Source organism: Pocillopora verrucosa, chromosome 5 (assembly GCF_036669915.1).
Source record: "Pocillopora verrucosa isolate sample1 chromosome 5, ASM3666991v2, whole genome shotgun sequence".
In the NCBI taxonomy this organism is placed as follows: domain Eukaryota; kingdom Metazoa; phylum Cnidaria; class Anthozoa; order Scleractinia; family Pocilloporidae; genus Pocillopora; species Pocillopora verrucosa.
Window position 1 is genome coordinate 1302469 of NC_089316.1, and position 13898 is coordinate 1316366.

The 13898-nt window shown below is 36.4% G+C and overlaps 2 protein-coding genes across 2 annotated transcripts; one reads left to right on the forward strand and one right to left on the reverse strand.

The window, feature by feature from the left end:
* The first annotated feature begins 197 nt into the window (after positions 1 to 197).
* Positions 198 to 11978, forward strand: LOC131783325 (bifunctional heparan sulfate N-deacetylase/N-sulfotransferase 4). The gene is made up of 10 exons (XM_059100056.2): positions 198 to 1323; positions 2774 to 3016; positions 4608 to 4793; positions 5300 to 5428; positions 5837 to 6019; positions 6724 to 6944; positions 7447 to 7621; positions 8152 to 8322; positions 8524 to 8630; positions 9799 to 11978. Exons 1-10 carry the CDS (start codon positions 262 to 264, stop codon positions 10007 to 10009), a joined length of 2688 nt encoding a protein of 895 aa, XP_058956039.2. The 5' UTR covers positions 198 to 261; the 3' UTR covers positions 10010 to 11978.
* An 856-nt stretch (positions 11979 to 12834) lies between these two features.
* LOC131783330 (signal recognition particle 9 kDa protein) lies at positions 12835 to 13837 on the reverse strand. The gene is made up of 3 exons (XM_059100064.2): positions 13687 to 13837; positions 13508 to 13576; positions 12835 to 13259 (listed from the first exon to the last, which is right to left on the reverse strand). Exons 1-3 carry the CDS (start codon positions 13756 to 13758, stop codon positions 13170 to 13172), a joined length of 231 nt encoding a protein of 76 aa, XP_058956047.1. The 5' UTR covers positions 13759 to 13837; the 3' UTR covers positions 12835 to 13169.
* Positions 13838 to 13898: the final 61 nt, after the last annotated feature.

A 13898-nucleotide genomic window follows, 5' to 3' on the forward strand; every position in this document is an offset into this window, starting at 1 on the left:
TCTTTTGCCGCTAAAATGCCACAAAATTTATATTAATTTTATTATGTCAACTTAAACTATGAAGCTTTTTTTTTAATCATTCTTTTGGACTTAAAAAATAAGGATCTCTCTGGCTATTGAGTTTTACTCTTCACCCCTCCCTCCCAAAGAAAATTTCGAACCGCTCTGTTGACGTTTGCACATGCGACATCGCGTTATTTTAGGACTTACTGTAGTGGTAGTAGACAATGTAGTTGTACTTCGTGGTGATGCTATCAACTAATGTCTTTCGCGGCAAAAAGAAGGATGAAGTGCTGGAGCTTAAGAACTGGATCTATACTGAGGACTTTTATGATTGGATTAGTGATTTTTACTATAATTTCGTGTTGGATTCTAGTTTACCAATCTTCGCGAGATTTGACCGTGAAACGCGCTCCAGTATTTGTGGAGGAGAAATGCTATCCTCTGAAAAACGCACTGGTTGGATCTAGAATATCTAAAGAATTTAGTCTCAATGCAACGTACAAAGTGAAAAAAAGAGTCTTACTGGCAACACGAAGAACTTCAGTTGCTTTTCGGTCCGAGATCTCTCGTGTTCTGGAGGAAAGTCGTATTCCTTACGAATTTGTTTATCTCGAAATTGGTGACAGAACAGTTTTTCCAAAGCTCACACACGGAGAAATCGGACGCTTTTCTGCAGTTATTTTTGAGAGCATCAAGTTCTACGCAACATTAGATATAGCAAATAGACATTTCCTTGACCATTACTGTCGCAAATTTGGCATCGGAATTGTTTTATTTACAGTTCAGGAAGCGCAAGAGCCTTATACGCGCATATTCAAGGAATTTCACTTTGGCATCAAGGCTGGAGTAAGTGATCTTCGAAATGTAGAATTGAATCCTTCGGCATGTGTACTTCGCCTTACTAGAGCTGGTGGAATTATTGAAGAACCTCCAAAGTCAAAATGGAGTGTATTCTTTCCGAATCACAGCACTTACGAAGCAGTAGAGTTTGCTACAAAGGAAACTGCCTATACAACATTAAACACGAATAAACAAACCAGCTCCCATAATGTGAAATTTGAAGATCTGGTCTTGAAAGAAGGAGTTTCTTCGACGCGATTCACTACAGTTTTAACAGACCTAGGGCATTTGGATGGTGTACGACGTATCTACTTTGGGAATGGATTGTCTTTTTGGCTTCATAAGTTATTGTTTCTTGATGGTTTGGCGTTCGTTTCAAGAGGCAATTTAGCTCAGTCTTTGGAACGAAGAATCGTAGTTGATATTGATGATATTTTCGTTGGAAAAGCTGGCATTCGAATGACCAAAGAAGACGTGAGGGTAAGTTATTCACTAAAATTTTATAACACAATATTGCTTTATTCTCATGGCTAGCTTGTAAATTTAAAGAGAGCGAAGCTGTCGAATGCATCGTTTCCAAAGTAATTTTGGATGTGACGGAAAGCACGTCAATGTTAGGAAATAATAGTTATGTTAATGTTCATTGTTGCCATTGAATTGAAAAGTTTCTTTTTCTGATACTCTCCAGCTGTTTTAATATGCACTGATGTAGTATGTACATGTGGCACTTTCTAATTGAGTTGTTCAATGAATAAATATTTAGAATAAGTTGCTACTATAACATGTATATTACAGATTAGCCTGGCCGATTATGAAGAATCAACTCCAAGATAAAGTCAGTTTATGAGCAAGATGACCCATAACCTTGTCCTTAACCCTTTCACTCACATGGGTGACCAAGACAGAATTTCTCCTTATAACATCAATACAATATTGAACAGACGAGTGATGAGAATAAAGAAAAATATCAACATGTCACTTATGACTTGTTCCAATACCAAGTTCTCTGAACCAACGCCATAAGAATTGAATGGCAGACACTAAGGAGAATTATGTATGAGATCTTAGGGGTGAAAGGGTTTACAAGGTTACGCACCTTTCCATATGTGCATCTCTTAAGGTTTCCCTGACAGGTTACCAGCAGTCAATAAAACTCCTCTTAATAAACTTTAAGAGTGACCAGTTGACCAATTTTTGTCTCAAGTCAATTTACTGAAGATTATGAAAAAAAATTTTAATGTATCAGTTTTTGTCTTAAGACAATTTACTGAAGATTATGAAAAAAATCTTGATACATCAATTTTTGTCTTATGTCATGATATAAATTTTTGAGGTACTCGATGTTTTGTCTTGTTATTCTTGATAAAAACCCCGGACAAGTTTCAGCAAATGAAGTCAAGTTTTAACTCTTTTTTTCCCCCTCACATAAAAGATAGTATGGCTGGCGGCAAAGGCTTTAAGACTGTTTGCAAAGAGGGAAAGATAACTGGCTGAAACTTGTTAAGGGGAGTATCAAGAACAACAAGAAAACATGTTTATTTTACACAACATTTCCTTTTCAGAGACTGAAAAGGTAAAATATTCAGAGGTTCAAATGTTTCGCGATAAACTCAAGTGAATGAAGACTTTCCTGCTGCTTGGGTTATCTTTGTTCTAGAATGTCATCTTTGTCATTTGGTGGGCTTAACCCTCCCAGGATTTCTCCCTTTGACCCCTGAGATCACTACAAGCATCTAGTTTCTCTTCACAATATCACCCCTGAATCAGACATTAAGGGCACGAGAATTAAGGAAATGATCACTCACTAAATTCTCCTTATAAGGCTCTATAGGAAATGTATAGAAAACTGTAAAGAGAATATAAATACTGATATGAGAGAGTAGAAGGTTATTAAGTCCTCTTAACAATATGTTTATTGTTATGCATATAGGCCATGGTCTCTGTACAAGCAAAACTACAAGAGCGTGTGCCAGGCTTTCACTTCAACCTGGGATATTCTGGGGGTATGTTTTTGTCAGGGAATGATGAAGAAGATGAAGGAGATTGGGAACTGATAAAGAATGCGGACAAGTTTTGGTGGTTCAGTCACATGTGGCTTCATCGTCAACCACACAAAAGCAACACACTGGATCAGATTGTTGAGGATTTGAAGACAAATCTTGAGTTTGCAAGGGTGAGAAAAAAATTGAGTGAAGGAAGCACACATATTGTTGCAAAAGACATTTTAAATAGTTTAGGATTAACCTTATATTTAACCCTTTCACTCCCACAAGTGACAAAGACAGAATTTCTCCTTACAATATCAATACAATATCAAGCAGGAAGGTGATGAGAATAGAGAACGATATCAATCATGGGTAACCAGTCAACTCGCCGACGGACCAACTCGCCGACGCCAACTCGCCGATGTATAAAATCGAGTAGAGACGTCGGCGAGTTGGTCGTCAATCCAATACAAATTATTAGAAGTTAAACATACAGAAAAGTAAACGATATTTAGTAAAAAAACACTGGTGAACATTGGTGAACATCTAACAGAAGCTTAAACATTGGTGAACATCACCAATGACTATAACAGCTTAAGACGCGAATGAGTTATCGTGCGACAACAACACCGTAAAGACTCATCATGTCAATCGCTCAGATTTTTTAACGAAAACTTGGCTTTCTAGACAATATCTTTAGTAAAAAGCATTTCTTTTTATTTCAACAAAGTTTATAAGGATCTCAAGGCAAAAAAAGGGAAGTAAACATCACCAATGAATCAAACAGCTTCAAACGCGAACAAGTTATTGTGTGACAACAACACTGTAAAGACTCATCATGACAATCGGTCAAATTTTTTAAGAAAACTTGGCTTTCTAGATAAGATCTTTAGTAAAAAGCAATTCTTTTTATTTTCAACAAAGTTTATAAGGATCTCAAGGCGAATAAAGTAAAGTAAACATCGCCAATGACTACATCCACTTCAGACGCGAATGAGATATTATTGTGTAACAACAACACCGTAAAGACTCATCATGTTAATCGCTCAGATTTTTTTAAAGAAAACTTGGCTTTCTAGACAAGATCTTTAGCAAAAAGCAATTCTTTCGTTAAAAAATCTGAGCGATTGACATGATGAGTCTTTACGGTGTTGTTTTCGCACAATAACTCGTTCGCGTCTTAAGCTGTTATAGTCATTGGTGATGTTCACCAATGTTCACCAATGTTTAAGCTTCTGTTAGATGTTCACCAATGTTCAACAGTGTTTTTTTACTAAATATCGTTTTCTTTTCTGTATGTTTTACTTCTAATAAGTTGTATTGGATTGACGACCAACTCGCCGACGTCTCTACTCGATTTTATACGTCGGCGAGTTGGCGTCGGCGAGTTGGTCCGTCGGCGAGTTGACCGTAAACCCAATCATGAGATTATTAGTTGATCCAATACCAAATTCTCCAAACTAACATCATAAGGATTGTATGGCAGATAGTAAGGAGAATTACTAATTAGATCTTGGGAGTGAAAGGGTTAATGAATGGCCATTACACAGTTGTTTCCATTTGGCTTGCCAAAAATTAGAGATGGTTGTAGTATTTCAATATTAGCAATAATGGAAATAAAGACAAAAGTAGCTGGCTAAAAATGGCATTCTAGCCTGTTGTTTAGGCCTGATACAGGTTCTTATAGACATCACTGATATGGATCATTAAGCTATTGCATTACCCTTGAATGGGTAATAAATTTAACATGAGTATAAAATGTTTCTTTGGAATATTTAGGAGCACAATATTCCAGTGAACACCAGTTATGCAGTTTCACCTCACCATTCTGGAGTGTATCCTGCTCATGATTTTCTTTATGAAGCTTGGAAGAGAGTTTACAACTTAAAAGTGACATCAACAGAGGAGTATCCTCATTTGTATCCTCCCAGGTTCCGTAAAGGATTCATATACAAAAATATTAAGGTGCGCCTTCGTTTTTTGGGTAGTCATTTTTTAAATTTATGCAATATATACAAATAACCAAGATGTTCATGAGACTTTTTATCACATCTCTTTGTTGGTTCATGTGCTGTGATTGGTCAATTTCACTATATGGCCTTCCACATACAAAAGTTTGTTTTGGTCTCCAAGAGAGATGTTGTAAATATCTTACCAACGTCATTTTCTCTGTCCGCCATGATAGTTATAGAACCTTGTTTTTCCCTTGGATTTAAGGCCCACATGTTAAGCACTTGGGCCATGAATCTGAGCACATAAAACTTGGTCCATGACTCAAAGTACTTGGTTAGTAAGAGGCATACAAATCAGAGAGTTAGATTTTTCTGGCTAAATTTTATTTGCCTCTGCTGTTTTTTGTTTGTTTGTTTTTATTTTGTTTTTCTCTGTGTTTTGTTTTTTTTTTCCAAGATAGATTATGGTATTTATAACATGAATGTTATGATGACTATAAATTGTGGTGATCTTTCTAGGTTCTCCCACGGCAAACATGTGGTCTGTATACTCACACATTATTCCTGAAAGAATACCCCAAAGGGCAGAAGTGGCTAGAAGACAGTATTCATGGGGGTCAACTTTTTCAAGTTGTTGTTGACCATCCTGTAAGTAAAAACTTTTAATGGATGAATGCACATGACTAGCAAAGTCTATTATTTTTAGGCAATGTCGTAAAGATGTTCAAAGATGAAGAAAACATAAACTAGTTTTGTGAATGTATTGACATGCTTCCAAACAAAAGTAATATGAAGGCATGGAAGGGGTTTTGTCTCAGGAAACCAAATCCTTTTTGCTATATAATAAAGCTTTATTGACCAAGCTATTTCAGTCACAATGGCTGGATATTGGCCCCAATTTTTTTTGTTTAATTTGTATGACCTCTGCTTTGTCTTGGTGTATAAAAACCCAAAAACAAAAAAAGTTGGCCAATATACAGCCAGATTTGGTCAATAACACATACATATGGGGTTGATAATTCAACAAAGTTTTTCAGATTATATTTTTTTTGGCAGATTTCCATCTTTATGACTCATCTTTCAAACTATGGCAATGATCGCCTAGCTTTGCTTGTGTTTGACAGCCTAGTAAAACATTTGCAGTGCTGGACAAACATTAAGCTAAGTTCAGAGCATCCAGTTGAATTAGCTGAGAGATACTTTACAATGTTCCCTGGGGAGATGGAACCAATTTGGCAGGTATTTCACCTTAATGCTGTTTAGAAAAGATATTTAGTAACAAAGTAAATTAAGATTGGGACCTGTTGGCCACTGGACAGTCACATTTTCTTCACATGTAATCAAAGTGTACTTATGAAATATTAAGTGAGGTGAAATAGTGTTAACCCTGTACACTGTAACATCAGTATCCACAGTCTCCCTACTCTTCTCTACACATTTCCTTTAGTGCTGACAAGGAGAATTTGTTTAGCAATCAAAGTTTCTTAGGTTGGCAATCATTTCCTTTATTCTCATGATCTTAATGAATGATTCAGCTGTATAACTGTAAGGAGAAATTAGATGCTGGTCACTCTTAAGGGTTTATAGGGTTAAAGGAAGAAAGGTAATAATTTCTTGAGTGTGGGGAACAAAGACTCTAGAATTTTGCAGTTGCTTAACCTCTCAGCTAAAGAGAATATTTGGTGAGAAATGCTACATCCAAGGTTTTTTTTAATGAAATAGTTATGTACTTATTATAATAACCCTTTTCATTCCTTGCAAGGCAAAAGGCAACAACAACCTTTTCCCATCCTGTGATAGCTTTCAAAACAATTTCTTTGTTGTAAATTAATTTTTTTTTTCTTATTATTTATACTATTTGTCTTTCATGTACCCAACTTGCATAACTTCTCTCTTACCCTATGTTCACTGCAAATATGTCAACATTAATTCTTGATTGACAGAATCCTTGCTCAGACCCACGGCACAAGGAAATCTGGTCACCAGAAAAGAATTGCAAAAAGCTACCATCCCTTCTTGTTGTTGGCCCTCAGAAGACTGGCACGACTGCTCTGTATGCATTTCTCAAAATGCACCCAGACATCATCAGTAATGTGCAAAGTGCTAGCACATATGAAGAGGTACAATTCTTTGGTGGACACAATTACATCAGAGGCTTAGACTGGTAAGTGCAGGGTTAAATCATACAAGGTCATGAATGTTGGGGAATATGATGTTTAGAGCCTGCTCATTTTCATTTGTCACAAAGGCAAGAAAAAAAAGATCAAAGTTCTCTAAGAGGATTTTCAACCTCATACCTTGGGTATTGTGCAGTCCAATGCTTTACTACATACTCATGAACTTAAAACTCCTTAATAAGCAAGGCCATGACCACAGAGCTCTTAAGTTGATTTCCTGGCAAAGAGTGAGATTTTCAACCATATTATCCACAGGCATCACCTCAAGTAGTGTTCCACTGTCCTATTATTTGGTAGCCATGATTATACCTCTGGCATCTGTGACTTTGATTGGTAAATGGGGACCTAAAGTTGAGCATAAAGCCTGGTCATCATCACCATTATTGTACACTTCATCATCACCATTTTCAATAGTTATGTAAAGTGCCTCTAGGCCACCATATCTACAGAAATTTGTACGTAAACTTGTGATGCTGCTTTCTGTGATAGGTACATGGATTTCTTCCCCGATGTTAGCAACCACAGTAACCAGATCTTGTTTGAAAAGAGCGCTAACTATTTTGATGCTGTCAAGGGGCCAATGAGGGTATCTGCATTGCTCCCAAATGCCAAGATCATCACAATTTTTATAGATCCAATGAAAAGAGCATACTCATGGTACCAGGTGAGTGTTAGATATTGAAGAAATGTAAAATGGTTTCCGTGTTTACATAGCCTGATGTAAACATGCAAGAGGTTGGGAGAACACGAGATAAGTGTAGGAAACCACAACATGAAGCAGAGTGGTTTCCAGCTTATCTCGTGTTCTCCCAACCTCCCAAGTGTTTACATCAGGCTATGTAAACATGGAAACCATTTTACATAACTAATGAAAGAGGAATGAAAACCGTGTTTACATACGCTCATATAAAATGGTTTTATGGCCAATCAGAGCATGCGTACTATTTGAATTATTTTATAATATCCCTTTATTGCCCAGGAGCGATTAACATGCAACTTCTCCCTATATTATCTTTACATTGATATCCAAACAGGTAATGAGAATACTCAAACAGATCAAGTAGAAGTTGTTATCTTGATCTAATGCCAAATACTTGTAACTAGGTTGCAAAGAAATGTGCAACAGTTAAAGAGGGGAATTAACAATTATATCTTTAGAGTTAAATTTGCCTACATTGTTTTTTATATCTTCAGCACATGAGAAGCCATGGTGTGGCAGCTGCTATGCACCCATTCTACAAGGTTATAACAAGTGTTAACTCTTCTGAGGACAGAGGTGTCAAAGCTCTTGGTCTAAGATGTCTGTTACCGGGCTTGTATGCTCAAAATTTGGAAAGGTGGCTGAAGTATTTTTCTCCATCTCAAGTAAGTTCCCACCTCAATGTTACATGTCCTTGTGAGAGAAGGGATACCTGTTGGACACACACATAGACACACTATCTGCATTTCAATATTTTAGCTCCTTTTTCAATGTTATATTTCCTTGCTAGAGAAAGGATACCTGTACTGATACTGATGTTAGGGTGTAAAGGGTTTATTGAGTTGTTCTGTTTTTGCACTGTTCAGATTCTTATTCTTGATGGGGAGAAGCTTAGGACAGATCCTCCCCAAGTGATGCTGGAGGTGCAGAAATTTCTTGGTGTCAACATTTATGACTATGATAAGAGGTTAAGGTGAGTCATTTTGCTATTAATAGTGGTAATAGGACCGAGTGAGTGAAGACTAATTCAGTCTGTAATCATAGGAGTGATTAACAAAAGGGAATGACTAAGAAACAGGAGTTCAATTTGTTGATCACAATTATGATTACAGACAGAATTGGACAGTACAAAGTCCTGTTACCAATTAATCAAAACTATGACAAAATTTGAGAAAGAAACTAGACCAATTATATGTTTCCATTTAAAAAAAAAAACAAAAAAACAGTTAACTCAATGAAATGTGAGACAACAGCGCACATGCGTGACGTGTTCTGTCCACTTACACAGGCACGACATGTTAACTGTCCCTTAACTGTCCTATTACACTGTCCAATTACAAGCATGATGTGTACACTGTCCTATTAGTGCTCAAATCAGGCTGGTAATAGCCAATCATATTTGAGAATTTTGTCATAGTTTTGATTAATTGTAAAATCAAAATAGCATGGTACTTCATATTGTTTGTCATTTTGTAACTGAGAGACTCATCATGACCATGTGGTTAGCAAAAGCAGGGTCCTGATTGACGTACCCTGGCTGGCTGGAGAATAGTTTTGTTGTTGCCCATGAGATTAGAATAAGGGCTGCAAATAATAAGCTACTGTGTCCTGTAATTCTTGACCATGCAATATCTCTATGTTCTGTTCTCTGCAAGGGACAGGCAGTGTCCTACCTGGTAATGGTTAGTGTTGTGGATGTTGGACTGCGGGTCGAGAGGTCTGGGTTCAAGACCTGGTTGGGTCAATGTGTTATTTTCTTGGGCAAAACACCTTACTTTCACAATGCCTCTCTCCACCCAGGAGTATAAATGGGTACAGGAAAATTTTCAGGGAAACCTGCTGAAATTCTGGGCAGTAACCTCGTTATGAACTAACATCCTACCCAGGGGGGAATAGTGACACTCCTATTCACTTTTTCTCTAAGGGAGCTGTGATATTTGATTATTTGATGCCAAAAACAGAGTAAAATGAAAAGTGCTCTCCAGGTCATATGTGCAGTGGGGGGTTGGGGGAAGGGGGAAGGGGGGTAGGTTGTTTGAAAAGTTTTGTGAAACTCATTTATTCTCACATGTAGCTGGAAATCATCGTCATTTAAATTCTTTCTCATGTTTCACTGTTTATGTCTTCCCTCTGATGCGTAGATTTGATAAGCATAAGGGATTCTACTGTCAAGTCACATCACAAGGTGGTACTCATTGCCTTGGAAAAGGAAAAGGCAGACATTATGTACCCATGGATGAGAAGTCACAGCGTTTCTTGGAAGATTATTACTCAAAACCAAACAAAATTCTCGCAGATTTGTTACAGAAGTTGGAGAGACCTCTTCCCAACTGGCTGCGACCTGCTAGATAATAAATTAATCATATACTTAGGATGAAAATTTTAATAATTTGTGTGAAAGTTAAAATGTTATTGTGAGAAACATTTTAATGTTTTCAGGCATAGTCTTCAGGCAAAAAGAAAGGTGTTTGTTAACTTTTGGTTTGTTCATGTGAAGTAAGTTTAAAAACTGCTCAATCAACCCTGAAAAGTAGTTAGTATGTTGACATTCAAAATGTTTCCTTGCATTCACATTTTTATTTTCACTTAAATTTATATTCAAATAAGAGGACTAAGATATTATAGACATATATTCTAATAATTATTGTATAGGGTTTTCAGACCAAGGAACTAAATATATAACCTTCGTTAAAGCTTTACCATATAGAGTTCATAACAATTTTATATTATTTATGTGGTGTGTGGATTGTGAACATCTATAGATATGATACTATAATTTAAGAAATTAGAGGTCCTCTTTTGCTGTCTCCGTTGAAAGAGATGACTTTTCAATTTGACTAAACACAAACTGGATGTACTCGAGATAAAATCAAGGCATAGTTATACAGGTCTTAATATGGTTGTTATTCTAATTACGTGTTAAAATTTCATATACAAGTGAAAGTTGTGAGTTGAAAGGCATGTGAAACGCATTTGAAAAGCATTTGAAGGATGCTAAGCCTTCCATAGACTGTTTTCACTTGCCTTCTAACTAACTTCTGAATCTTCCATGTCAAAATCTAGGACTGTCTCAGCCACTTTAGAGCTTTGACTGCAATTTCTGATGGCATGAATGAAATCAACCCTGAATTTTTTACTCAGATCTCTTAAAGTGGGTTTGATTTAAAATATAATTGCCTGTTATCATTGAAATACATTTATGTATTCTTCTACCGCAAAAAAGACAATCTACAAAATGAATTTACTGGAATTCAGATTTCAGAGTATATCATTTATTTTTTTTTCCTGGCGTATTAATTTTTCATTTACCAGTGCTATGACTTCATACATACAGTTTCATAGGAATTTTACACAATCTTAGGATTGAAGAAAGGGTTATAAAGTGTACCACCAGATACAATTATTTTTGTAATATTTAGTATCTCAAATGTATCAAAAGCTTCTAACAGAACAGAAAAATCAATGGCTATCTGTAGGTTAGGAGTATACTGGCTAATTAGGACTTAAGTCCCCTTGGGGTGTTGTGCCAAGGTTGAGTGTTGCATGGCACCCCAAAGATTCGATGCAAAGGAGGTTAATTGTCTATTCTTAAAGCACAGTGTGAGAAGATCAGTGAAAGAAATAGGAATTACTGTAGTGAATTTTTGCAAGTGGGGCTGTTCATCTGAAAGGGGCAACACCCATATCAACTGCTAGGTTTTTCGGTTTGCCTTGTCTTTTTTTTCCACATTCACTGACTTGTGGATGTTATCCTGAAGGTTGCAATGATAGTAGAAACATCATTTGGCATTTCACCTTGCCCCAGTTGTTTGAGGGTTGATAAGTGCTATTCTCTGGACAAAACTCTTATACAGTTGATAACACTATAAGTTTTACTATCACTTATCTGCTGGAAAGCGTTTTCTTCCCTTTATACAACTGGGCCCAGGTGAACCGAATTAGGACCAAAATTCATAGTGTACGAACCTAAGAAAGATCATCTCCTTTCCTGGCACTTTAAAATGCTGCTTGCCCTTACAACCCTAACTAGCTAATTGTTATCTGCTAAATGTCAGTTTTTTGGTTGCTATCACAACCTGTTATCTTAAGGAAGCTAGCCTTGTTGTCAGAGGTTTCTCCATTTTCCCTTTAATCAAAAACCTCAGTGGGTAACAATTTTATAAAAATTTTTAGTGTAAACTTTAGCTGTAGAGTGGAGGGTGTAATATATTTTGATAAGGCATGGCTTTTGTATAGATATAGTAAAGTTAGGGCTTAAGGTTTAAAAAGTACAGTGGACACTTGGCAAAGGGAACTATGAAATAAAAGAAAAATTTAAATTATTAAACCTTTCAGTTACTACATCTGCTATTGCTGGTCAATGTAGTGGACCTCTCTCTGCTGCATGATTGGCATAAATTTAAGCATTGTTTAGTGTAAGTTATGGGTCCTTTTGAGTGTCAATTAGGGTGCTGCCTTTTTCTTGGGGCATGAATTAATGGGGGAAGGACTGACAGGATGAATCAAACAGAAGCAGGAAGTATGAGGTAGGTAATAAGAAGTGGCCACCTCTCAGTCATACCATGACAGGCTTCCCCCTCCCCCCCCCCTTTAAAAAAACCCCTTAGAACCACCTTTCTTTGAAAGTACCGAAACTCTATTTGTTCTCTGCAGTTGCTTCCTCGTTATTCAACTTTCTTTGTACTTCTGTCAATAATATGAACCACTTTCCCTAATCCATCAGGATAGGGGAAAGTGAAGACTGCTAGGGTTACCTATCATTAACCCTTTAACTCCCACTAGTGACCAAGACAGAATTTCTCCTTACTATATCTACACATTATCATGCAGACAAGAGATGAGAATAAAGAAAGATATCAATCATGGGGGTACTAATTGATTCAATACCAGTTCTCCAAACTAACATAATGAGAATCATTTGGTGGAAAGTAAGGAGAATTACTAGTGAGATCTTGGGAGTTAAAGGGTTAACAACAAGATTAACTACAGCAGTTCCTCCTTTTTGGGGAGGTCCCTTGTACAAGTCAAAGAATTATCAGTGTAAAGGAGACTGATGTTAGGACTAACAAAATTTTCTCTACTGGAAAATAAACTCTGTGGAAAACGAAGGACTGCTTGTAGTCTAAGCCAACAGAATTTGTATTTTCTAGTTCATACAGGAAAACCAAGCAATTGGGTTCTTTATATACCAGTATTTATTACTGCTTTGTAGTCCAACAAAAATTTTTAAAATATTTTCAGTTCTAGTCTGTATTCATTGTAATTTTAGATTTTTGTCACTGATGAAAAATTACAAAAATATCATAGAAACAAAATTAAATGCTAAATACAATATTTCAAACAACTGCAGTTCCAAAGGATTGCCTATGCTGCTCGATTATAGTAATGATGAATAATAAATATGGCCAGTAACTGATCCATTGTCCTTTAACCACGATTCCACACCATGGTAAATATTTCCAAATCTTTCGTGCTGCAATATTTGTGAATGAATCTTGGCTGGTTTCCTGTTTCACTTGGCTGCAGTATGTCTCATCAAAACACTATTCAGCTTTTCTAGTTTCTTTATATCCTGTTGTTGCTCTGTTCTGTATTTCAAGCACTGCAAGATGATGATAATTAACAGAGGAATGACACTTTCTGATAATCATTACGTTCCAGTTTTCCCAGAATTTTCAAAAGAAGGAATGTCTGAAATAAACTCCATTGTAGCAGTGTCTATTTCTGGCCAAAAACAAACAATAACTCTGAACCCCTTTTCCCCAAATATTTCCATTCAAATGTTAAATGCAAAAAAAAACTTTCAAGTTGTCGTAATTGTTCATTTATTTAATATAACTTCAACTTTACCACTTGGTCATCTGTTCCCTTAAGAACAAGCTTCCCATCACAATGGCGATACTTGACGACGAACCGAAACTGAAATAAAAAGAAGAACATGAGAAATATAGCTTTCTCTTTTACACGTCATCTGTTCACTTAATTCACGTGTATTTTCCGAGTGTAAAATGAGTCTAACTATTACCAACCTTTTTAGGCTCAGCTACACACAACTGTTCAACTGCTGCTGCAAATTCATCCCACGAGTCGAAATAGACCATCTTTCACCCTATTTCTTACAAAGTCCGACTAAAACCGAAATTTTACGTGAAAGACGCCATGTTCTAAAATTTCCTTTATACTCGGAAGAAAACGTTGTATATGACTAAATACATTGTCCTTACCAAAAGTTATGTGAACT